This window comes from Thamnophis sirtalis, unplaced genomic scaffold (genome assembly GCF_051295495.1).
Source record: "Thamnophis sirtalis isolate CommonGarterSnake01/CBP01778 unplaced genomic scaffold, rThaSir2_p1.2 scaffold_12, whole genome shotgun sequence".
In the NCBI taxonomy this organism is placed as follows: Eukaryota; Metazoa; Chordata; class Lepidosauria; order Squamata; family Natricidae; genus Thamnophis; species Thamnophis sirtalis.
In genome coordinates, this window is record NW_028261392.1 from 23,111,997 (window position 1) to 23,139,719 (window position 27,723).

Sequence of the window (27,723 nt, forward strand, 5' to 3'; positions counted from 1 at the left end):
CTGAACTTCTGGATTCTGGCATGCATGCGTACCCAACAGTTTGCCAGCGTGCATGTGCTCACCGGTTTTCGGTACTGCCGCATATGTGAACGATAGCTGATTGTTGTATATGCATGTATGACAGAAACCCAGTAGGCAAACAGGCAAGGCCATGCGTGCCAGGCAACATGGTGTTGTGTGCCACTTTGGGCATGCGTGCCATAGGTTCGTCATCACAGTTATAGGAATTTTTAACTGCAATTCTTGGCTAAAACCCATAGAGGCAGAGCCTTTCTCTCCAATCTGGTCCACGCTGTGCAAGGCCCTCCTGTAACTTTATCAATATTCATTAAGTAAAAAAAAAAGGAATTGTGGTCAGTATTCCAGCTCTTCCATATGGAAATGTTTGATGTTTGCCATTTCCACATCCCTTCATTTGTTGAATAGTACTTGCAATTTTAAACATGAAAAGGTTTTATGCTCACTTCTTTTAAATATATACTTTTAGTGGATTTGTATACTGCCCAGAATACTGTGGGGTGATTTAGAACTGTGACTTGTTCTGTTGTGGATAGTTCTACTACAGCTATTAACTACTCAGAACATGTAGAAAGAAATAATTATTTGTGGTTCAGCACTGTTTCATTATTTTGTTAATTTAGCATTTGGCAACTTTAGTAAGAGAACTAAAGTTTGCTTTTAAACATAATTTATTCCTGCGATGAAGAGAGTTTGTCTGTGGGATGTTTTTTTTGCAACCAAGTAGATTTTTTAATGCAAGCCTACATATTTTGGAAATATGTGTCCTTGAAATGATTTGAAAGAAAACATGGGACCACTGATATACAAAAATGTTTTACCCATGAAGCTGAATAGAGGAAGTAGAGTTTTTTTTCTCCAGGTATTTGAAATTCATAAAATCCTAATAATGTCAAGTATTTATCATATGCTGTAGCAGCCTATTGCAGAAAAAATATGTCTGTGAAAATGCAAAGAAGTCAGTGATCCAATACATAAAAGAGTAACCTTATTGAAAGCAGTGACATTTTTCATTAAAGAATTGCTCCATTGTTTAAAATTATCTCTTACAATCACATTATTTTTTTTGCGGGGGGAATCCATGGTACTCTCTGAGCTTGGAGGTTTTTTTATAGTCATTTCATTAGCCATTACTCGAACTGATGATGTTACTTAGTCTGAGTATTGGAAGGTCTTTAGGGAGTACCAAGGACCGGAATGGGAGAACTCACCGTGGCCAACTCACCATGGCCAACTCACCATGGGACAGTTCTTCAAGACCAGCTGACCAAAGGACAATTCGCTACAGGCCAATTCAACAATTCCATTTAAATATTTAAAATTATTACAAAATTATTTTAATTTTTGTCATTCACATTTCATTTTGTCCTTCCTTTTGCATTCTTTTTTAAATGATTCTATTCCACCATTTCTTTGATATTAGTGTAAGTCTTGTGTCGCAGTGAGCTGGCCATGGCAAGTTGGCCGTGTCGTTCTTCTTTATTGGTAATTAATTTTAGTCTTATTTCTGAATTCCATAGCAAAGTTTCCCATGTAGCAATTGGAGATAGATGCACATTCTCACAAGCATTGCAAGAGGAATTGGAAAATGGAGCATGGCATCTAAAATACACTGTGAAATGTGTTGAAATGTTTGCAGTGAAATGCTGTCAGAATATGGCTTTTTCCATTAGATCACATTTTCTCTCTTATAAACCAGATATGGTTTTATCCAAGCTGAATCTTGTTGCTTGCATAAAGTCAGTCTGCAATGACACAGAAATTGTATTAAGGTTTATCAATAAATAAGTAGTAGGGGGGTACAAACTAATTCTCTCTGCAATCTGAGACCATAAGAAAACTACAAACTTTGTGGTTAAGTTAGTGTACTCTCCAAGTAGGGATTCAGTTTTGTTCCCGCTAGAAAAATATCAAACTTGATTTCATTTGAGGACTGCATCAGGGTTGCGTTTGACCTCGTGGGGCCAGGGTGGGCATGGCCACCTCGATGTCACTCGTGTCAGGGGCCCCTGTGGTGGCCCGAACATTCTTCCAGCTAAAACAGGCTCCTGAGCTCCATTTTCAGCTGCAACGACCTCCTGCAATCCTTTTCCCGGGGAGGGCTGCCCGAGCTCCATTTTTGCTGGCAGAGGCACTGCAGGCTCGTCCTTCACTGTTTACAGAGTGGCCCCACGGGCCAGATCTAACCACCCCACAGGCTGGATCTGGCCCCCGGGCCTTAAGTTTGACACCCATGTCCTAGAACTAGCTACAGAAAAATGCAAAGCAAAACATAGTTTGTCTTTTTTATTAACCACTGGAATTGCTAGTTGCTAGTTCATTAATAAGTTTTAATCAGATTTACAGTGTCATGCAAATCGAAACATAGTTTTTCCTGCCAAATCTTTCATTAAAACTTATCTCTGCAAAGACATTGTATTCTCTATATAGATACACTGTTACTTGAAAAAGAAGGTAGCCATCACCCTACAAAATCCTTTACTGATTTTAATGTTTTGTTCTGTTCCTCTGAGCTTGTATAACTGAGCGATGCAGAATGATAAAGACTCACAAGGTTAGGGATAGCACCTCTTGTTGATATTTTTCAATTCACGTTCTAATGATATTCCTTGAAAATAAATCAGATTGGTTTCCGTTCATCTCACTTCAGCTTGCATATTTAACTGTTTCTTTGTATTGTCTATTGTATTATTGTATATTAATATCCTCTCATTGGAATTAAAATTTGCTTTCTGAACTGTAGTACAAGGATTTCCATTCTGGTAGCTCTAATACCATACATATAAGTATAATTTATTGGAATCTCCTTCTTTGGGCATACCAAGAGCCTTGATACTTATATGTTATTTATATTTCAAAGTCAATCCTAAGAAATTGAAAAAAGACTGAATATTTGTCTTCTGTGGTACAGTGACTTATCTTTTACTAAAACTTGCTCACTGGACCTCAGTTGCAGTGATGGCAGTGAATCTTATCTCCCCCACTGTCAAATTGTACAGGACTGATTAAGAAGATGATGAGTATCTGTTCATATCTAGGTGTTTCTTCCACAGTTCTAAGATCTAACTATCCTGGAATAAAGCATTCAGATTTTAATTAATATCAAATTGTTTTGAATATAGAATAGGAATTTAATGCTCTGTATTTGATAGTAGTAAGATTATTGAAAAACATATGGGAGAGGTGGCTCCATTGAACTTAGCAAGATTAATTGAAGACTTTGTAGACACACTTAAATAGTTTAAGTATAATGGAACTTCAGCCAGATGCAGTTATTCAATCTGTAATTAATGTAATAGTCTTGCACCATGGAGAGAGAACATTTTTATTAGTTTATTTTAGTTTTCACTCATTGGTATGATTTGGATATAAGTGGATCTGTTTTCCCATTTCTTTTAACAAAACCAGATTTTACTTCTTCACCTCCAAAATTCAGCCTCCAATCATTTTCATCATATTCTCCTTCAATTTCTATTGGTAGCTAACATTACTAATATTAATTAGGGGTAATGACAAAAGCAGCTACCAGATTGTGAATTTCATCCAAGAGATTTTCATAGCATAAATATTGTGAATAAATACCTTGGACAGGAATTTTAGTTTATGGATGGGAATATAGTGAATATTTTGGATATTTTAGTACAGTTTATGCCATTTTCAGATTTTTTTTTCTGACTTCTTCATCTTGTTTTGTAAGATCTTGTGTAGTTTCTTATTATGTTCCATTCCAAAAATGTCCATTATGTTAAAAGAGCAAAGTGTTTTTTTGAGTTGAGCTCAGTGCTTAGTGATTTCATATCTTAGCAACAATATGGAAATAGTTTACCATTGCCTTCTACTGGGCTGTTAATTAGTTTTATAATCTATCCACACTTAGATTAGATAGATGGTTTTCCAGCAAAGAGATGCATAACCTACAGATATGCATAAAACCAAGGATGAAAGCGTTATAGAATGCATATCAATCAATGTTAAAGGAAAAAGAATAACATTGCCGTAGTTGTATACTATAGGGCACCCAACCAAGCAGAAGAAATTGATAAACTTTTTGCTAAGCAATTAACAAATGTATGTAAAAAGCATACCATAATAGTAATGGGAGACTTTAACTATCCTGATATTAACTGCAAGACAAACTATGCAGCAAGTGGAAGATCAAACAGATACCTAACCAACTTAGCTGACAACTTTGTCATCCAAAAGGTAGAGGAGGAAACTAGGAAAAGCTATACTGGAGTTAATAGAGAAGTTGAAGTTGCCGGAATTTTGGGCGAGGGTGACCATGTCTTATTGGAATTCAATATAGTGCAAACACAAGCAATAGAACATAATCCAACCAGTGCCTTAAACTTTAAAGGAGCTGATTTTAACAAACTCAGAGAAAGCCCTAGGAAAGATTGCATGGATACAAATCTTAAAGGGGAAAACAACTCAAGAAGCTTGAGAAACTCAGAAAAATATGATCATAAAAGCCCAATCCAACACAAGTTGGTCCTCGACTTACAACCACAATTGAGCTCAAAATCTATGTTGCTAAGTGAACCATTTAAGTGACTTTTCCCCCATTTTATGATTGTTCTTGCCACAGTTATGAAGTGAATCACTGCAGCTGTTCAGTTAGTAAAATGGTTGTTAAGTGAATCTGATTTCCCCATTGACTTTGTCAGAAAGTGGCAGTAGCTGATCACACGACTCTAAGGCACTGCAACCATCATAAATATGAGTCAGTTGCCAAGCATCTGAATTTTCATACATGACCATGGGGATGTTGCAATGGTTGTAAGTGTGAATTATGGTCAAAAATCCCTTTTCTAGTGCTGTTGTAACTTTGAACAGTCACTAAATCAACTGTTGTAAGTCAAGACTACCTGAACCACTGAAAAAAACCACTGACCCACAGCTGACCTTTGATCACCACCTGTCGGCTGTGACCAGGGGGGCATTTGCCCAGGTTCGCCTGGTGCAGCAGTTGCGACCCTTCCTGAACCGGGAGGCTCTCACAACAGTCACTCGGGCCCTTGTGACCTCTAGGCTGGAACACTGCAACGTGCTCTACATGGGGCTGCCCTTGAAGAGCATCCGGCGACTTCAGCTAGTCCAGAATGCGGCCGCGCGAGCGATTGTGGGTGCACCTCGGTTCACCCACATAACACCTATCCTCCGCGAGCTGCGCTGGCTACCTGTTGATCTCCGGGTGCGCTTCAAGGTGCTACTTACCACCCATAAAGCCCTTCATGGTAGTGGATCTGGGTACTTGAGAGACCGCCTCCTGCCAATCACCTCCTCGCGACCAATTAGATCACATAGATTAGGCCTCCTCCAAATTCCATCTGCCAGTCAGTGTCAACTGGCAACTACACGGAGGAGAGCCTTCTCGGTAGTAGCTCCGACCCTTTGGAACGATCTCCCCGTGGAGATTCGTACCCTCACCACCCTCCAGACCTTCCGCACAGCCCTTAAAATCTGGCTATCCCGTCAGGCCTGGGGTTAAGATTGTAATCCGTCCCCACCCGAATGATGAATGTTGTGCTCTATTTTAATTATGTATTGCTCTTGTGTCATTGTTTGTATTCCCTTCCCCATGAATTGTAAGCCGCCCTGAGTCCCCCCAGGGAAAAGGGCGGCCTATAAATAAACTTTCCAATTCCAATTCCAAAACAAAAACAAGAAATCCAAGAAAAAAACATCTTGGTGGCACAAATATATCTCTGATAAACTGAAAGACAAAAAGGCAAGGACAAAAAATGGAAAGAGGGACATTTAACTAAGGCAGAATATCAGCAGATAGCCCGAATCTGCAAAGATGAAGTCAGAAAAGCAAAGGCTCAGAAGGAACTAAGACTTTTAAGAAAAATCAAAGACAATAAAAAAGTTTCTTTACACATATAAATAACAAGCGTAAAGTCAAGGAAACAGTCAGTCCACTAAGGAGAGAAGATGGGAAGAAAGTAACAGGCAGTAGAGAGAAAACAGCTGCTTAACTCATTCTTTGCATCAGTCTTTATGGAAAAAGAAACTACAACCCAATCTACCAAAAGCATAAACTCAAAAACACAGCAATATAGGACAGGATTGCGGGTGGGTGGGCCACCCGCAGGTCGCAACTATCGGTTTGCCCAAACCAGCAGCAACCCACCACTGGTTGAGACTTTGGAAAAAGTGGAGAGAAGAGCAACTAAGATGATTAAGGGCTTGTAGACTAAAACACATGAATAGTTGGAGGATTTGGGTTTGGCTAGTCTAGAGAAAAGAAATACTAGGGGTGACACGATAGCAGTTTCCCAGTATCAGATTGCCACAAAGAAAAGGGCATCAACTTATCTTCCAAAGCTCCAGAAGGCCAGACAAGAAACAATGGATGGAAACTAATCAAGGAGTGAAGCAACCTGGAATTAAGGAGAAACTATAGGGCCGTGATGGCAAACCTATAGCATGTGTGCCATAGGTGGCCTATGGAGGGCCTGGCTGCGCTGGCTAGCTGATTTTTTGCCCTTCCGGAGGGCCAGGGAAAGCCGTTTTCGCCCTCCCCCCGGCTTCAGGAAAGCTTCTGGAGGCTGGGGAGGGGTCGCACACACATGCGCAGGGGGGAGTCGCGCTCAAATGCGCAGGTGGGCGGGGAGGATTGAGTGGGCATGCATGTGCAATTTTGGCAAGCCGTAAGAAAAAGGTTTGCCATCACTGTTATAGGGTCACCTGCTTAAGCAGAGGGTTGGACTAGAAGACCTCCCAGGTCCCTTCCAGATGTATTCTAATTAAATTGATTAATGTTCTTCTGGAAGACCAGGAGGTGGAATAAGACCTCATCTCCAATGGGAGAATATTCTAGAGGGCAGGGACTCCAGTAGAAAAGCAGAGATCATTTGGCAGATGGGATCTGAAATAGGCTTCTTCCGCTGGAGTGAGTGGGATGCGTCAATCCCATTAGGGTGAAACCGCTCAAGTTCCTGATATTTTGAAATGGGGACAGTAAAAATACAATAAGCGCTAAATAGGCACATAGAGGTTAAACATTAGTTAAACATATACTACAAAAAACATTTACAAAGAATAATCATTAGGTATGTTTTTTTTTTAATTGCTGGAAATTAATGTTATGCTGAGCATTAATATGAGACAGGCATTTTGTAGCTCTCTGAGCTTTTTAATATTCCTAGGGCCAAATCTAATTTTAAATATTATCAGAATCCTTTTTAACATGTTGCATAGTAAAAAATAATAATAAAGAAAAACATGTTTTAATGTACATACCAAAATGAAGTGGAAGTTAATTATCTGGCATTCCAAAGTCACATGATCTATCTCAAGTATTTCTCTAAAAGTTAAAGTTATGATACATGGATTAATTGGATTAATATGCATGAACAAATCTCAGTAGAGGATCAGAGTATCCTTTCTTCATAATCATTTACTGCAGAGTAGACATTGAGTTGATAAGAAATGCTTATCGACAAAAAGATAGTTGAAATGTAAATAAAAGGGCTACTCCAATTTTAAAATCTAATTATTTTCTTTTACATGTATGTATTTTCTGCTGTGTAACTGTCAAACCTGATAAATCAGTGCTTTAGCACTTGGGTTCCCCCCCCCCCTTGCATTTCTGTTCATTACTGGTATCATTTACCTTCTTCAAAACACCATATTCAAGGGGAAGGGATATTTCTGTTCTATTGGTACAGATGCTCTGCTTTTGCACGTTAGTAAGTTCTGCTGCCTTGTCAGTCACTGCCTTCCAGTGAGTTGCTAAGACCAGCAGAAGCGGCCAAGCTTTCACCTAATTGGCTACGGACTGTATTTTGGGAGGAATTTTGCTGGAAGGAAAGGCTGCAGTCTTTCCCCAGCAGCCTCCAGGCCGTCTTTGCTTCATCATCATCTAAAAGGAAATCCCCAGATAAGGCATAAAGCTTTTAGCTAGTGGAGGGAGAAAATAAACATGATAATTATTCCACGGAAACTTGCGCATCATCAGGATGATGCAATTGAAAAGATATGGCTACTTCTACATTAGAGGGTTTTGCTTGCTTCATGGGAGTGCCGATTAGACACAGCTACAAAAGGTAGGTAGGAGGTTGATTAAAAAATACATCACTGAATGTTAGAGAGTTTGCTGCACTACACTGCAGATCATCTGTGTTACTTGGAGCAAGGATTTAGAGAAAAGAGATTTCTTCTAAGATCAGAGAATCTGTATGTGAGAGTTAAATCAATTCATGTCAAAGCAATCTGTAGAGCTCTTAGAAAATAAACTGTTTATTTTCTCTAATAGCATTCACAGAAATATTTCTAATTTTTTTTTAGGTATGACATTTCTACATGAATCTTAAACAGTGTCTTGTTTTTCTAACTTAAAACTTGGGTCAATTTGTTTGATTTTTTTCCTCTAGAAAACATTGACAATCTGTATATAAAGTTGCATATAAAGAAAATGTTAACACAGGTGAATCCATAATGCATGTTTTGAATATTTGTTCTTAAGATTCAATATAGCTTAAAGATGTAAAGGATCAATGCTGATTTATAATAGTAGCTATATGCTAATAGGAACACCAATACAGTAAAACAGAAGGCATAAATTTAAGAATTGTTCGTGTTTCTTTGGGCTGTAATTTCACCATGATTTTCATAGATTTCAGATGGTTTTAAGGAAAAAATATCAGTTCGTACAGGTTCATCTTTAATCAATCCAGAGTTATGGCAGATTTAAGTGAGAATTTATATTAACTGATAATTTATGAATATTATTATCTGCTCTGTCTTTTATTTCCTATAATAGAACTGTTGATAGAAATAGAGCTGCTGGATAAATCCAGGACTTAGTGATAACTTCCAAATCCTGATTACTAATCCTTCCCAGAGTGCATCTGACCATAAAGCAATGATTTTTTTTTTTTAATTCTTTGTAAAATGTGGTAGACGCAAATCTGAAGAATCAGGAATCAGGTCTACGGTCTAACATACAGTATAACAGTTTGGGAAAAATAGATTGCAAATAATGTAATCCCTTTTGCCTGATATTAATATAAATGCAGCCTAAGGCTACTTGTAGGTTGCATTTGCATAACTTTATTAAGTCATGAGCAGAATTAGATTTTTGTGTAAATACCACATAGTCCATTCATCAATGAATTGGAGGAGGATTGTTTTAACTTTGAACAGCCCCAGGATTGGATTGGCTAATCAAGTCCTCCCTGTGATAAGTTCAAAATGGGTTATCTCAATCATTCTGGATATGTTTCAAACTCAAAGAACCACGTTTGATATTTAAATGAATTACTGACATAGCTGACTCTTAACTCCAAAGACTTCCCAAATAGTCAAAACATTTTTTTAAATCAAGATAACATTGGGTTTTAAAGTGTTGTAACTTAAATATGTTTAACATCCAAAATATGTTGGACATCTCTAGATAATTAAAAAATATGTACTATTTACTTATAGATCTAAGAATGATTTCCTGGCAACCTTGAATAGTTCATTTTTGCTAACAAGGAATATATCTGTTGTTGGGAAATGAATATATATCCTGTCCTGTATTGCACTGAATTAATAATATAACCACATCTAAATTAAGACTTTGTGCTACATTGATTTCTAAAAAGAGAAGTTATTGTATATTTTAAATATTCATTGCAACTGGTTGAATCTAAGATAATTTATGGAATCATCCCTGTGGGTTGGTCTTTTACTTACATGTTAGACAATAATTTCTGTGTATACTTATATATACCTTCAATGTGAAGTTCTTACATCTGTTTTTTATTTTTTTTATTAAATTCCATTTAGTAATGTGATACTTGAATGTAGATTAGATTTCATGACCAACCTAGAACTAAGGACAATTTTTCTGACATTGAGAACAATGAATTAGGTTTGCCTTCAGAGGTTGTGGATGCTCCACCATTGGAGGTTTTTAAGAAGAGATTGAACAACTATTCATGTGGGATAGTATAAGGTCTTCTGCTTGGGCAGGGGGTTGGACTAGAAGACCTCCAAAATCCCCTCCAATTCTATTATTCTGTTATCATAATTTTCATTTTTGGCTGATGCAGTTTAAGTGTTTTATAAAAACTTTTAAATACATTTTCTGTTCTTTGTTTCCATACTTAAGGCAAGGTAACAAGACTGTTTTCTTACTACTTAATGCATCCTCATTTCTATTTTACAGGCCAAACTTGTATCTTTCATCTATCTTGGAAGTTAGCCTTTAAAAAAAGTGAATGTAGCTTTCATGCCCAACAATAAGTTCCAGACACCTAATATATTGTGTCCAATATGGTTTTGGGAGAATCAGACTCATGCCTTCCATTCACATGACTTTGTTTTGGGACTTTGTCAGTCTATCCAATGCCATGGACTGCTAATTAATGAGTCCTCTTCATAACTCTGTCCTGTGACGCTTGTCAAGTTCCCTGCATTAGTACCTTCAGCTAATCTTCATCCCCACCCTCCAGGGAATTCTCTGCTAAATCTGGCCCCAAGGTACTCCTGGGGATACCTCTACCAGATTAGTTCCTAAGAGACTCTGGTTTTGTTTATGAATGTTTCTACCAAATCTGCCTCTGATCCTTTAAAATGACACTTCAGCCAGATTGACCCCTAGATATTTTACACATTTTTTTTTCAATCACCCATTTCATTTCCTCAGATATGGCAATGCTACAATATTCAAGCAACATCCCTTTCTTTTCTCCAGTAAATTGTGTCTGTGGGACTCCCAAAGCAGACAACTTTTTCTCTTTATTGTTCTTTTACTTAGCTGGATAAGAGATTAGAGTTGAATGTTTAGGCTTGATAGGTGATTACAAAATTCAATGTCCTAATCTAATCTAAAAGGAATCAAAGAGGAAGAAGAAAACAGTCTTTCAAGATCTTTCTGGAAGATACAAACTGAAGAGATGTTAAATTCTTATCATCCATTGCAGACTCATTAAATGCTTCACCAATCTTTCACCAGAGTTGCATGGAAAAAGGGTGCCAAAGAAAACAGACGCAATAGGCAAATTCATCCTGAAAAGACCAAGATATGTTTTGAATACATCTCTTTTCTCAATTTTTAATGAAAAAAATACCCTCTGCTCCATATACCTGCCTGTCCTTTCGCTAACTCTTTATCGACTTCTTCATGCGGCATATGGGAGTAATCTTTGCATCTTGGCCCATTTCTTGCTTTGTATTTTTGCATCTTGGCCCATTTCTTGCTCTTTCTTCCAAGTTGTGTTTCAATATTAACTTCCAGCATCTCGCCTGAACTCATCCTCAAAATCTAAACAAGTATAAGGAGAGTAGAAGAAAGCGAATTGATTAAGTGCCTATGATTATTCAATATTATGGTAAAGCAAGACTCAAGAATTCTGGTAGGGTTCCTTTCATTGTATACATCAGCTATCTATGCCCCAGTGGTGGGTTACGACCGGTACGCCTTGGTACGGGCATACCGGTGCCTGCCGGGAGCACCAGGTACTGTTCCGGTACGGTGCTCCGGAAGGCCCATCTGCCCGACTGCGGTCCTTAACAGGTTTTCGGGGCTTACGCGCATGGAGCGTACGATGCCTGTACAATGCTCCACCAAGCAACTGGAGCATCGTGGAGGCGTCACGGAGCATTGCAGGTGGTAAGTATGCATGTGCACGCTGCGTGCCTTCATGTGGTGGATACCCAGCCCCATTGCCCATACCAGTTGCACCGGGATCCAGAACCCACCACTACTATGCCCACAAGTGAGGCATGACTCTTGGTCACATGCAGAATCAGATTGCCACAATATCTTCCTCTGCTGGAGATTTAAAAAGATACTTGATTTTTATCCCAATACAATCTTACAACTTATGGTGTTTACAGTTTCATAATAAAATGACCTCAGAATTAAAACAGCATACAATTCAAATCATAAAAACAAAACTGAAGTAGAAGAGAAAACCACAAACAGTGCAAATGAAGGGCTCTTGGAAAAAGCTCGGTTTTTAATAATTTCCAGTGGGGAGCCCTTTTTGAGGTTTTGTGCTGCTTTGGGGAAGTGGTGCCCTCTAGCTTCGTGGAGGTGTATATCAATACACGGCGTCCTCTTTACATGGTCAAAGAGGCTGGTTTGAATCCAATTGGAGGAGGTCATCTGTAGGTATCCAGGTGCCAAATCTTGAAGGTCTTTATAGATCATAGATTTCTAAGAACGTGAGGTCTAGTACGGCCTTAAGCACAAAGCCAGCGGGTGACCTTGGGCCAGTCACTTTCTCTTAACTTTAGGAAAGAGGCAATGGCAAACCACTTCTGAAAACCTTGTGAAGAAAACTGCAAGGATTTATTCAGTTTCTGATAATCAAGACATGATTGAATGGAAGAAAAAAGGTATAATAAGATACAAGTACATCTCTTTCCTTGAATCTTCATGATTTTTGTTAGAAGGAATATTTCTCAGTCTGTAATGACATCATTGTCATTTGGAATTGAGGAAAAATCCTCTTGCTCAGGGGTGAAATCAATTTACCTTTGCTACCGGTTCACAAATGTGAGCACATGCTAGTTGTCCACCTAGTTGTCCACTTCCGTTGCATGCGCAGGACATTCCGCGGATGCACAGAGTATCAAAAACGGGATGTGACGATGTTTGGGTGGGTGGGCAGAGCTTCCTGGCGCCGCTGCTACCGGTTTACCTGAACCAGATAGAACCGGTCGAATTTCACCCCTGCTCTTGCTACTTGTCAGAGCTGTGAAGTGAGATCTTGGCCTCTCAACTGACTTCTTCATTACAGGATATATCTTAGAGAAACTCAAGAATTTTCCCATCCCTGCTAGTTTTCCAAAGTACAATAGAAATGTTACCACAGAAATGGCTCTAACATTCACCAACAAGTTGTAATCCACAAGTTTGGACCAACTCCTATTATCCCTGAGGAAAAAAACCATACTGCCTGAGACTCATCCAAAATATGTGATTGGTTGTCAACAGATTTTGTGGTTGCCAACAACAATTTTTTAAAATCATGTAACATTTTAACTACCAGTGACTTCGACTGAGCATCTCTATATTGGTAGTGCAAATTATTGAATTAAAAAGGAGAATTATTCAATTCTCTGAATGGAAAGCACAGCCTCGAAGAAGGACAAAGGAATTTCTTATGGTAATTGGGGATACTCAAGGTTTTTAGATCTTTTTCCTCACTAAATAAATGAACAAGTATAATATTTTTGACCAATTTTATTGGGTTATTTTCATCTAGTTTTAGGCTTACATGGAGAATAGATCATGTTTCATTTACCGGTATTTTATTACTTTACTGGATTATTGTATTGGGCATCTTGTCTTTTTATTTCCTGGGCTTTTAAAATATGTGGCTGATTGCAAGTGTAGTTATATATAGTTATATTGTAATTACATTTCTAGAATATTTTCTAGAAAAACTGATATTCATATCTTATTTGAATAACTTTTTTTGTTTTGTTTTCTCAGGTTTCTGCACTATAAGTGCCTTATGTAGTCATTGTACAGCGACAACTTTTTTGTTCTCATGATATCTCTCACGGCTAGATATTGGCTTTAACCTTATAAATCAACTATAGCAGCTGCTTCTTGTATATCTGATTCCAGCGTTTACAAAACGTGAGAAAAAAAATATTGAACTAAACAAGAAGACTGCTGAATCTGTAGCTTTTCCTACCTAATTAACACCAACAAAGAGGATACTACAGCCTAAAATGTATAAAAGAATGCCATTGTATGAAAACGAAGTTTTTTCCCCAGTAGCATGAACTTTTACCAGAAATGCTACTGAGCATGATTTTTTTGCAGACAAAAGTGTACAAATGGCATATATTGGATGATAACTACAATGTTCACTGATAATAGCTGCTTTGTACATCATCTTTGTATGCATTGGATTTTCCTGAGCTACGCCTGGTTTTATTGAAAGGAACTTCTTGGCTTTCTGGAGTTTTTAAAACAGAGGCTAGTTCATTAACAACTCAGAAAATCGAAAGCAGCTTTACATCATGGCTTCAATTGTTGCTCCAGTGAGAGACACAAAATGGCTGACACTAGAAGTGTGCAGGCAGTTTCAGAGAGGGACTTGTTCACGTTCTGATGAGGAATGTAAATTTGCACATCCATCCAAAAGCTGCCAAGTTGAAAGCGGAAGAGTGATTGCCTGCTTTGATTCCCTAAAGGTAAGATATGCATGCATTAGAAGGATGTATTGTAAACCTATCCATGTATTGAGATCTGGTTCTGGTCCCTGAATGGGTTACATCCAGTCAGTTTTCTCAACAATGGTATGGAGCTGGTTTGCTTTTATTTTTTTCCAAGGTGTTTCATAGCTTCCTGGACTAGGAATTCCTTGTTGCTATCCCATCTCATCTCCAACACAGCCAGGCTCAGTGTAGTTTCCAAATCTAAATTGGAAGATTTCTTCCAAGTGGAAGATCCAACAAGTTCCTAGAAATCCTAGCAGACATCTTTGTTTCCCAAAGAGTAGAGAAGGGAACAAGGGGATTAGCTATATTGGACTTAATTCTCACTAACAGAGATGAAATGATAGAAGGTGTGAAGCTACAGTATCCCTGAGGGCAAGTGATCATGCAATATTGGATTGCAACATTATGCAAGGACAATCAGTAGAACAAAGTCAAACTAGAGTGTTGGACTTTAAGAGAGCTAATTTCAATAAACGTAGAGCTTGGGAAGGATTCCATGGATGAGAATACTCAAGGGGAAAACAACTCAAGAAGCTTGGGAAATTTTGAAACGTGAGATTATAAAAGCCTAGTCTAGCGCAATACCAATGAAGAAGAAAAATAACAGCTCTCAAAAGAAACCAGCATCGCTGCATAAAGAACTCTTTGACAAATTGGAAGACAAAAAGGGCAAGTATAAAAAATGGAAAGAGGGGCACATAACAAAGGCAGAATCTCAGCAAATAGCCCAAGCCTGTAAAGATGAAGTGAGGAAAGGTAAGGCTCACAATGAACAAAGGCTTGCAACAAAAGTAAAAAAATAACAAAAAAAGCTTCTTCCAACATGTTAAAAACAAGAAAAAATCAAGGAAACAATTGCTGGGAGAAAGTGGCAAGAAGATAACAAGCAACAGGGAGAAAGCAGAACTACTTAACTCATTTTTTTATCTGCCTTTACACAAAAGGAAAAAACAGTCCAACCTATCAAAAACAGCACCACAAAAATCAGATTAGGAACACAAATTGAAATAGGGAAGAAAATGGTAAGTGAGCACCTGTCTACCCTAGATGAGTTCAAATCACCAGGACCAGATGGATTCCACCTCAAGGTTCTGAAGGAACTGGCAAATGATATCTCAGAACCACTGAACTATATCTTTCAAAGATCCTGGAGCACTGGGGAACTGGCAGAGGACTGAAAAAGAGTTGATGTGGTTCCCATTTTCAAAAAAGGAAAAAAATAGATCCAGGAAACTACAGACCTATCAGTCTGACCTCAATACCAGGGAAGATTCTGGAAAAGATAATCAAGCAACAAATGAGCAAACACCTAGAAGCAAACAAAGTAATAACCAAAACCCAACATGTGTTTGTGAAAAACAGAGCATGCCAGACTAATCTTATTGTATTCTTTTACAAAGTGACAAAATTAGTGGACGAGAAGAATGCTGTTGATGTAATTTACTTGGACTTCAGTAAGGTATTTGATAAAGTAGACCATAACCTACTACTAGATAAAATAGAAAAATGTGGATTAGACAGCATCACCACCAGATGGATTTGTAACTGGATGACCAACCGCACTCAATGTGTAGTCCTCAATGGAACTACATCTACATGGAGGTAAGTATGCAGTGGAGTACTCCAAGACTCTGTTTTAGGCCCAGTGCTCTTCGACATCTTCATCAATCATTTGGACGAGGGGATTGGTGGGGAACTCATCAAATTTGTAGATGACATCAAGCTGGCAGGAATAGTCAATACTAAGTAGATAGGCTTAAGATACAGAAGGATCTTGACAGACCTGAACATTGGGCACTATCTAACAAAATGAAATTCACTGGTGAAAAGAGTAAGGTTCTACATTTAGGCAAAAAAAACATAATGCACAGATACAGTGTATGTGGTACCTTGCTCAATAGTAGTAATTGTGTGAGGGATCTTGGAGTCCTAGTGGACAACCATTTAAATATGAGCCAGCAGTGTGCAGCAGCTGCCAAAAATGCCAACACAGTTCTAGGCTGCATAAACAGAGCGATAGAATCAAGATCATGTGAAGGTTAATACCACTTTATAATGCCTTGGTAAGGCCACAGTTGGAATACTGCATCCAGTTTTGGTCGCTATAATGTAAAAAAGATGCAGAGACTCTAGAAAGAGCAACAGATGATTAGGGGACTGGAGACTAAAACATATGAAAAACGGTTGCAGGAACTGGGTATGTCTAGTTTAATGAAAAGAAGGACTAGGGGAGACATGATAGTAGTGTTCCAATATCTCAGCGGCTGCCACAAAGAAGAGGGAGTTAAACTATTCTCCAAAGCACCTGAGGGCAGGACAAGAAGCAATGGGTGGAAACTAATCAAGGAGAGAAGCAACTCTGAACTAAGGAGAAATTTCCTGACAGAACAATTAATCAATGGAACAGCTTGCTTCTAGAAGTTGTGAATGCTCCAACACTGGAAGTCTTTAAGAAGATGTTGGATAGCCATTTGTCTGAAACAATATAGGGTTTTCTGCCTAAGCAGGGGGTTGGACTAGAACACCTCCAAGGTCCCTTCCAACTCTGCTATTGTATTCTATTCTAAATTAACTTGCAGAGATGAGACCATTTACCGAAGATAGTAAGAAGATTTCTACAGCAAATAGAATAGCAAATTGTTTGTAATTGTTCAAACAGGAGTCTATCAATGCATTACTGAGTAGTAAGTGTTGGTTAAAAACCAGAACAAGGCAACCTGAATTCTAGTCCTACCTTGGGCATGGAAGTCAGCTGGAATACTTCGAGCTAAGTAGTCCCTCCTTCTCAACCCTAGGAAGACAGTGGCAAATTACTTCTGAAAATGTTGTCAAGAAGTCTGCATGGACTTTCCCAATAGTCTGATTCAAAAACATATTGCCTTCATATTCACATAACACACATTACATATGCTGTGCTATTGTCTCAGTCTCACTGAATGATTAGGAACTCTCTGTGTTCAGATCTTAGATCCCTCTTCCGGCCACAAGAGAATATGTCTCATTGGCTACAATTGAATTCCTGCCTAAATTTATCATTAGATATATTATTGATATATGTAAATCTTAGATTCATTCAGTGAACTATGATGGATTATGGAACATCTGCCTGTACAATAGAAGGAAAAATTGTTGGTTCATAGCACTGGTATATAAAGATGAAATTGTTGCCAAGTATATGTGAGAAGATACGCTCGCTCAAAACTTACAATTGTTATTTCATTTCCAATTATGTGAAACCTTTCCATTTTGCAATTTTAATCTAGATTTAGAAATTTACTAATTATTTCGCGCTTGAGAAATGACATTACTTATTATTTGTTGATGACAACAAGGGGAGAAGAGGTATCTGCCACCTCCCAGGAAGTAATTCTTTAACCAGTGGTTCTCAACCTGTGGTCAGCGGATTCCTGGGTCATGGGGTCTGCGAAGGCTTGAAGAAATGTTATGATTTAAATCTTGAGTTAAGTGTTGGGGGGTCCGTGGCCATGGTGTATAGCCACAAAAGGTATTTAAACCTGGTCAGTGGTGGAGTAGAGGTTGAAAATTACAGTTTTAGAGATACAGAGTTAGTTATCCCATAAAAGATAGTTTTGACCTAATCAGGTTCCAGATTACAGACATAAATCAAAAACCCTGATTACCGGGTACACAGATTTTCGATTCAACCTACTCTAGAATCCACTACAGTAGCTAGTTTATTTTTATGCAAAGTTATTACTGGAGCTATTGCTACTGTATGTTGTATACACAAATATTTCTATTTTGTCTTTCAACAGTTGCTTCTGTAGATACTTATATAAAACACCTTCAATTCCAGACTTGGTGACATGTACATAGTTTTCTTGGCAACAACACAGAAATGGTTTGCCTGTATCTTCTAGGACAAGCGGGGGGGTCAAGCTCATTGTGTCACGTGAGGTTTCATGATGTTTTCCCCATTCGTGGAACTGGGGTGGGCATGGCCTGCATGTGATGCATCCTGCCTCCGTGTCACCAGTTTGACACCCCTGTTTTAGGAGATTCAGCAAATTGTTTAAAACAAATGCATTCCATAAGATTATAATGGAATTATGAGAGGATGTTCATTATCTGCTAATTTGTTACATGTATGTATGTATATGTATATACCGTATTTTCATCCATCTCTTAGAGACTTAGACCTAGTAAGAAGGCGGCAACAGCAAACCACTTCCTAAAATATTGCAAAGAATACCGCAGGGATTTGTCCAAGCACTCACCAGAAGACAAAACTTGACAGCAAACAAGGAACAAAGCCCACATTTAATATAAATTATTTTATTTGGTAACTTGATTCTCTGTGTGTCTCTGCCTCTGTCAGTCTCTGTCACTACATACATGCATGCATGCATAAATACACCATATTTTTCGGAGTATAAGACGCATCTTTTCCCCTCAAAAAAGAGGATGAAAATCTGGGTGCATCTTATACACTGAATACAGCATTTTTGGCCTAGTGAAACTCCGCCCGCTTTGCAAAAATGGATGTGCAGAGGGTTTGGAAGGCTTGCAAAGTGCTCCTGAGGGTTGGGGAAGGCAAAAAAAAAGAAGCAAAAAATGGGCCGTTTTGCCCCTCCAGCCCCCAGGGGCACTCTACAAACCTCCCAAAGCTCCTTTTTTTGCAAAAAAATTAGGCATGCAGGGGTTTGGGAGGTCTGCAGAGGGCAAAAACATTTTTTTTTAATTTACCTCTTCAAAATCATGGTGCGCCTTATAGTCTGAAAAGCTACCCAGCTGCCTTTATGCTTACAGCAGAATTAGAACTCCTGGTTTCTACCATGATGCACCAAACTGCTGTCTATATTAAAATCTGTTATATTAAAACAATTTTCTAGTTTTTAATCACCTGCTAAAATATTTATGCAATTAAAAAAATAGACACTTACATTTTCAAAGCCCTAAGGTAAAGACATTGTTTTTAGTAAATACAAGTAACTTTTAGATTTAAATAATTGTAGTGCATCCTCTTTCTATATCATCAAAAAGGTTTGATAAAGTTTGCAAGGATTTAAACCACACAATTTTTTGTACTTAGAGAAATAAAACATGATTTAGCCAAATACACATTTAGTCTAGTTTTATAACATATACATGTGTACATAGATGCACAGCTCAATAATATGATCCAAACGGAACTGTACAATTATTGTTTGGTTGCAATCTTTGTAGTTAGTCAGTTCAAGAGATCTTCTAGTTTATCAAGAGGGTGAGCTTCTCAATCCTTTAGAAACCTCCTAAAACAAGAGATGAAAAGCAATTGTCAATAGAGATAGTCCTTAACTTACAACAGTTCATTTAGTGACCACTCATAGTTATAAGCACTGAAAAAAGTGACGTACGAACGTTTTTCACAATTATGGCGGTTGCAGAACAACTGCAGGGATTCACTTAACAATTGTGGCAAGAAAGGTTGTAAAATGGACAAAAGCTCACTTAACAAATGTCTCAGCAACATAAATGTTGGGCTCAATTGTGGTCCTATGTTGAAAACTACTTGTATTTTTCAGGTTGAATATATAGTGTAGTATTAATGTACATATAGCAAATGTTAGGAATGGAGAGGGAAATAATATCTAAACAAAAATGCTAACTTGTTTAAAGTTTAATAACATTTATATGCCGCCCAATCCCGTAGGACTCCGGGCGGCTTACAATACAAAATAAATCAAAAAAAGAGGAGAAAGAAAGAAAAGATAGATTAGATTGTGCTGATATATTGATCTTTTTCTCAAGGAGGATTTAAGTTGAAAACAAGAGAGGATCCAGAATGGAAAGGTTACATGTGTGATGGGGTTTTTTTGTGTTCAGTTAATGGAAAGGTTAAAATCTGATAAAAAGAACAATGAGTTTGAAAATGGGAAGACTGAATTTGATGTGGCACTGTGTAGAAATGTTGACCATATTAATGCTAAGATGTATAAACCTCCTTGCCAGCAATCCACAACTAGATAAACAGAAATTATCATCAGGATTAAAACCAAGCCAACAATCAAGCAGTTAATCAATACCCCAATCAAGGAACTATCAACTGACAAATAAACAGTAAACAACAGCTTAATCAAGGAAGTGTCAAGAAGAAAACAAACTCCCACCAACACTGACAAGGCAAGAAGTTGGTATATAAACAGAGAGCAAACCCCACTCCATTCTAGAACTGATGATGTTACCTAGTTGGATAAAAGCATATATGCAAGAAAACAACCATGATCAAACAGGACCAAGGACTCCACATGTATAATTGGATTTTAAATATTTGTTGTAAATGTAATGACACTGAAGGTACACTCTTACTTTTGGTGGACATGTAAGAAAACTAGAAAACATTGGGATCAAAATATATATTTGATTCAGAAGATATTAAAATGAAATGTACCATTGAAACAAGAGTGCTTCCTTTTGAAGTTAATGGACAAACATTGAAAAAATCTTGTGGAATTTTTATTTTTGTGTATGATAGCAGTGAGACTTCTAAATACAGGTAGCCCTTGATTTACAACAGTTCATTTAGTCCAGTGTTTCTCAACCTTGGCGACTTTAAGTCCTGGGGACTTCAACTCCCAGAACAGCTGGCTGGGGAATTCTGGGAGTTGAAGTCCCCAGGACTTAAAGTCGCCAAGGTTGAGAAACACTGATTTAGTCACTGTTCAAAGTTGCAATGGCACTGAAAAAAATGATCATTTTTCACACTTACAACCATTGCAGCATCCCTATGATCAGATGATCAAAATTCAGATGCTTGGGAACTGACTCATATTTATGACGGTTGCAGTGTCTTGGGATCATGTGATCACCCTTTGCAACCTTCTGACAAGCAAAGTCAGTGGGATAGGCAGATTCACTTAAGAACCATGTTACTAACTTAACTGCAATGGTTCACTTAACAATTGTGGCAAGAAAGGTCATAGAATGGGGCGAAACTCACTTAACAAATGTTTCACTTAGCAACATAAATTTTGGGCTCATTTATGGTTGTAACTCAAAGTCTACCTGTACACAAAAATGGAAAGACTTACAAATGGATGGTTAAACCAATGGAATTGTCAGAAATGGCAGAAACTGGCAGCTTTGTTTAAAGAAAAGACTTACCAATTTTATTTCTATCAAGAAACTACTTTTGGACTTTTTGCAAGAAAATGAAAGAAATGAAATTGTGATTTGGGGACAATAAGAATTATATTGGATTATAGAACTAGTGTGAATTACTTTAAACTGAGTGTTTGATATATTTTAAATCTATATTTGTACGAAAGAAAGTCATTCTTATCCTCCACTTTCTGTTCCTATTTCTTTCCCCCATTTTTATCTTTCCCTTTATACTTATACTTATTCCCATACCATACACTATACCCATGTGTGCCAGTGGTGGCATGCAGCGCCCTCTGTGGGCACGCAAGCTATCGCCCCAGCTCAGCTCTGTTGCACATGCATGTGGGCCTCCCGCCAGCCAGCTGGTATTTGGGTCTGCCGCGCATGCATGGGGGTGGGGCGTATACGCAGAGGGCAGGGCACATGCAGGGGGCCATGCATGCATGCGCAGAGGGTGGGGCACATGCAGGGGGCCACATGTGCATTACATTTTGCGGGTTTGGCACACTTTGGGCACTCAGTCCGGAAAAGTTAAGCCATCACTGGACTATAGTATATTAAAAACACAATTGTTCCAGGATAAGTTTTGGAATGTGTGAGCACCACAGATTTGGATGATCAGCTTCAGAGACTTGGTGTTTATGAACCCCTTCAAATGGGTTTGGAAAATGCAATTCTATTCTCATTCATCTTTATGCCTATATATAAACTTTTGAAAGACAATGGAAAAGGATTCAAATCTCCCTTAGTGCATACATTAGAATCTTCATCAAATGTGATTTTGCAATATTTTATATCTACAGGGCATTACTAAAAAAAAGATATGGGAATACTTTCCCCCTAATTTTGGCAAAATACACAATACAATTATAATAGATGTTTAACGCCTCAGAGAAATGTCAACAGAGCAATTCAGTCCAATATGCTATTTGATTTATACAAAGGGCTCTTTTTGAGGATATGAAATAGCTGCTTTACAATAACAGATCATTATAAAATTTCCCAAAATGGATTGTTTTGTAACGTTTTCAGGGCCGTTGCACGAGGGAGAACTGCAAATATCTTCACCCACCAACACATTTGAAAACTCAGCTAGAAATTAATGGTAGAAACAACCTGATCCAACAGAAAACCGCAGCAGCTATGCTGGCTCAGCAGATGCAATTTATTTTCCCAGGAGCACCTCTTCAGCCAATGGTCAGTACTTTTAATGAAATGCCAGCCCAATTCTTTATTTTTCATAGCTGACATCTGACTAACATTATAAACAAATAAATGAATTTATTATCACTTTAATTTATAAATTACAATATGCTGTCATCAAATATTGTCCAGTAAAAATGTATAAGTCGTTGGTATGAACCTTTTCTGTTTGTAATCTTATTGCAGCGGTTGAACTTTCTGCATTTTAGGGGCCAGATAAAGTACAAAGAAAAACATAGTGAGATTCAGTTAAGCTGAATAATTTATATATTAATTTGCTTATCACATATATGCATATATTTATAAATATATAATATTTGCATACCCTTCTAAGTTATTTATGTGGTTTGGTGAATATTTAGTTATGAAAATGCAGCCTGTGATGTGAAAATCTTAAAATGACCCAGAAACCTTTTGAAATATAGAAATCATTATAAGTAAAAATAGTAAGAAATGGATGAAGGAATGAATGTAAAGCAATGTTAGCATGTGTTTATTAATGAAATATGGGCATATATCTTTGATTATTAATTTATTGCATTTTTAGGCTTCACTGAGTATCAACCTGGAGGTCAGATTCCTCCTCTGCATTACCAGACATGCAAGGGCTTTTGCAGAGAACTTGACTAAGATGGCAGGTGCCCTAATTTAATTTATAAATTAAATTATCTCTGGTTAATAATGAGAGCTGTGGTGGTTCAGTGGTTAGAATGCAGTATCGCAGGCTAATTCTGCTGACTGCCAGCGGTTCAATCCTCAGCGGCTCAAGGTTGACTCAGCCTTCTAGTCTTCAGAGGTTGGTAAAATGAGGACCCAGATTGTTGGGGAAAGTATGCTGACTGTGTAAACCACTTAGAGAGGGCTGTAAAGCACTATGAAGTGGTATATAAGTAAGTGCTATTGCTATATTTATTTATTTATGCATTTTTCCTTTGCAGCTGTTCTTTTCCAGGTTCATTAAAAAATTAATGAATTCACTAATGAATTAGTGGTTAAGGTATTAAGTGAGAAACCAGGAGTTTTAATCTGGCATAAAATCAACTGGATGATGTTGCCAAGAAAACTTGGTGACTTTCCAGGCAATCACAAGTCCATAGTGACTTTGAAGATACATATGAGTGTGCTCTCTCACGCACACACACACACACTTTATTTGTATACTGCTTGGATCAGAAATTTAATGTTTTTCAAATGCTATTTTTCCTTTAAGAAAGGCTTAAATCTGGACTTGAGAGGAAAGAAGCACCGTTTTCATTGAAGCAGTAATTCATGTATGTTTAAAATTTATCTCACATCAAATGTTTTGATGTTGAATAACACCAAAAAGGCCCTTAATGTATAAATCTTTTCATCCTTGTTAGAAGAATAACATATAGGATAATCATGCATAATAAATTATAGCTTTGATTTATTTCTACTTGCTCATACCAATATAAATTTTGTGGCCATTCCTTGGTTGGTTACCCATTTTTTCTCTATTTTTAATGTATATACATGCAGTGTACATCAACTCCCTCAAAGATAAACATGGCTTCACAGCTTTCATGCTGAGTCAGTTATTCAGTATGAAGTATGCTTGTTTCAGAATCCTTTGGAACTAGTTCATCAAAATTAAAACATAATAATCAGTTTAATTTGTTAAGAAAGCCACAAATATCTAGACATTGAGTTGATACAGTCTACCAAGTCAAAATATGAGTTATTTAAGTGTAGCATGTGTGTGGAGTCTTCTAACATAAATCAGTGAACTTTGATATTGAATTTATTACAGACCATGTGCTTATTTTTCATTTCTATATACTTATTTATCATTCCTTTTTATTCTCTCTTTCAGCCATCATTTTCAGTAGGACCAACAATAGGATCTAATCCAGCACTAAACTTTGCACCATATTTAACTCCGGTTACTTCTGGGGTTGGATTGGTTCCTACGGAAATTGTTCCCACACAATCTGTAATTGTTCCTGGAAATCCTGTCTCTGTCTCTGGATCAACTACAACACAAAAGCTCCTCAGGACAGATAAACTAGAGGTATGGTGAGCATCATTCTTCTGATACATGCAATATTTGGTATTTGGCTATATAGGATTGTGAATAAACACAGTGACTATGTTTAAATATAGAAAAAAGGCTATTTCATTTCAGTTGGCTACTTAGCATGAACAATGCAGATCATCCGTTCTGATCTTTGGTGTCATAATTGTGATGTATGAAGAAGTGCAGAGTTCATTATTATGGCTATGCAAAACTTTGTTTTGATACATTTCACATAGCACTAGAACAGCGGTGTCAGACTCAAGGCCCACAGACTGGATTTGGCCCACGGGGTGTTTAAATGTGGCCTGCGGGGTTGCCCTGGAAACAGTGAAAGACCAGCTCATGGTGCTTCTCCAGGGAAACAGGATCCATTTTCGGCTGCGATGGCCTCCTGCAGCCCTCTACCAGCGAAAACTGAGGTGGGTGAGAACAAGTTCTCTTTTTGCTGGCAGAGGGCTGCAGGAGACCATCATGAGCAAAAATGGAGGCTGGATTTGGCCCACGGGATATTTAGATCTGGCCCGTGGGGCCACCCTGAAAACACTGAAAGACCAGCCCATTGGGCTTCTTCAGCAAAACAGGCTCCGTTTTCGGCTGTGATGGCCTCCTGCAGCCTTCCTCCAGTGAAAACTGAAGTGAGGGGGAGCGAGCTCTCTTTTTGCTGGCAGAGGGCTGTAGGAGGCCATCTAAAAATGGAGCTTGGGAGCCTGTCTTCTCTGGCAGAGCACTTGGGCCACGGTGTGGCCCTCAATAAAATGAAGTTTGACACCTCTGCACTAGAAGGTAAGAAGATCTTCTACCCTCATGAAACATCAGCACAGGTCTTGTCTATCTTGACTGGCTGCTTTAGTTTAGGTGAATGACTTCTGTAGATGAACAGAAGAGCTCTAAACAATTAGAAATTCAGTTAAAGTGGTCACCTGAATCACCTTTGGAACAAATCATCTCCTTAGAGTTTTTTAATTATATTGTTTGTGCAGCAGTTGTAATCTATTATGTAATTTGTAGAGAACATTAATTTGGAAACAGAGACGATAAACTAAGGGAAAAACATTAAGTTCAGTTAATTATAGCCCATTACTACTTTGTATGCTGCATTCTGAGAGAGGTGGCCTTTACATGTGGAAAATCTGAGCTTGTTTCTTGAGTTCTGTCAGTCAGAAGTTGAGATATACAACTGGGTATTATCAATGCACTAATGGCACCTAGCTCCATATTATCCGATGACTTCACCCACCAGTTTCATATAGAAAGGAGTGGGGAGAGGGTGGAGCTTTATGGAACCCCAAAAAGCAGAGATAAACCTGTCTCCCCTGTCAACACTGAGGAAGGAGAAGTACCATAACACCACATCCTCCTTCCTAACCCGTGAAATAGTCCAAAAGGATACCAAAATGGATAAGATTAAAAGTCACAGAGAAATCAAGGACCCAGATGGATTCAAGATCCATGCAGAATTTATACAATAGCGAAGCCCATGTTATAGACCAGAGGTGTCGAACTCATACCGTCATGGCAGCATCACGTGACCTATTGGGACTTTTTCCCCTCTTCGCTAAACCGGGCGTGGGTGTGGCCAGCGTATGAAGCATCCGGCCCATGGGCCGCAAGTTTGGCAATCCTGTTATAGACAGAGATTAAAGGTTTTAACAATTTTCCGAGGTTATTTGGGCCTAGTTCAAAAATTGCCTTGTACATTCTTTCTTGTGCTCAGTGTGTAAATTACCCTCACAAGCATAATAAATATTGTTTTGTGCCTCAGGTTTGCCGGGAATTCCAGCGAGGAAACTGTGCACGGGGTGAAACCGATTGCCGCTTTGCACATCCCGCTGACAGCACAATGATTGATACAAATGACAACACTGTAACTGTTTGTATGGATTACATAAAAGGGCGTTGCCTGAGGGAAAAATGCAAATATTTTCATCCTCCTGCTCACTTGCAGGCCAAAATCAAAGCTGCTCAGCACCAGACAAATCAAGCGGCAGCAGTAGCCCAGGCAGCTGCAACAGTCATGGTAAGTGCCAGGGGAACGGGATCCTTTAAGACAGTGTTTCCCAACCTTGGCAGCTTGAAGATGTCCGGACTTCAACTCCCAGAATTCCCCAGCCAGCATTTGCTGGCTGGGGAATTCTGGGAGTTGAAGTCCAGACATCTTTAAGCTGCCAAGGCTGGGAAACACCATTCGCTGGCTGGGGAATTCTGGGAGTTGAAGTCCGGACATCTTTAAGCTGCCAAGGCTGGGAAACACTGCTTTAAGAGTCAGCTTTAAGTCCTTGAGCTGGCTACTTTTGAGCCGGATTTTTGTTACGAGTTAGCAACCCAGAAAATCTGTTTCACTCAGTAATTTCAGCACAAGGGATAACTTTCTGAAACGTGGCCAAGCTCAAGATCTAATTGCCCTTGTTCCTTCAGCCTTTTGCTTCGTACTTAGTACAGACGCTTATTTCTAAAGATTAACTTGGTTTTCACTTGAATGCTTTGAAATTTGGATAAACTTGTCTGCTAACAACATACACCTTTAAATTCACATGGTGGTTTAGAATATATCCGATGCAGTGATCTATGTAGCTAGGTTATTTATTTATTAAATTTGCATGTTGGCTGCTCCAACTGGAGTCATGGTGTCTTACACAGTAACTGTGTAATTAAATTAATTAATTAAAATTAATGTTTTAATTAAAAATTAATTAAAACATTAGGAAGGAAAGAAAGAAAGATGAAGTAATTAATACACATATCTTTTAAATTGAGGGCAAAGTACCGGAAGTCGTCGTTTTCAGTTTGAAAAAGAAATTAGGTGGAAATATGGTTTGCGATAGGTTAATGTGCATTCTCTATATAGGTTGAATCCCTGGAAGGTAACCTGTGCAAGAAACTTTGTCCAATCGCTCACTGTATACCATATAATGATAACCTTGGATGGTTCTGTTGTGATATCATTTTGCTAGGATGATCTTTTGAACCCACCATTTAAAAAAAAGAAGAAAATATCACTTTGTCACCTATTGGCATTTTTGTAAACTTCATTCCTTATTTGTGACATCTAGTCACAGTCCCAAGAACCTCTTTAAGTGGATGGAATATTATATTGTTTGTGTCTACCTTTTGGCTTTATAAAGATGTCGTTGTATTGCTATGTTTCAAAACAAGCAGTACTAAACAGATAGCTTTCTATA

General features: G+C 38.2%; 1 protein-coding gene across 11 annotated transcripts in view; it reads left to right on the top strand.

Annotated features, from left to right (window-relative positions):
* The window catches only part of MBNL2 (muscleblind like splicing regulator 2), a 60,761-nt gene that overhangs the window by 1,700 nt on the left and 31,338 nt on the right, over positions 1-27,723 (top strand). For 10 of the 11 annotated variants that reach the window (XM_014064566.2, XM_014064563.2, XM_014064567.2 and 7 more), the window contains exons 2-5: positions 13,460-14,172; positions 22,336-22,500; positions 24,341-24,538; positions 26,307-26,561. In XM_014064566.2, the coding sequence (XP_013920041.1) occupies positions 13,999-14,172; positions 22,336-22,500; positions 24,341-24,538; positions 26,307-26,561 (792 nt within the window). In that variant the 5' untranslated portion in view covers positions 13,460-13,998. Of the gene's footprint in view, positions 1-7,897; positions 8,073-13,459; positions 14,173-22,335; positions 22,501-24,340; positions 24,539-26,306; positions 26,562-27,723 lie in introns of those variants that run through there. The other variant, XM_014064565.2, reaches the window with a different exon arrangement.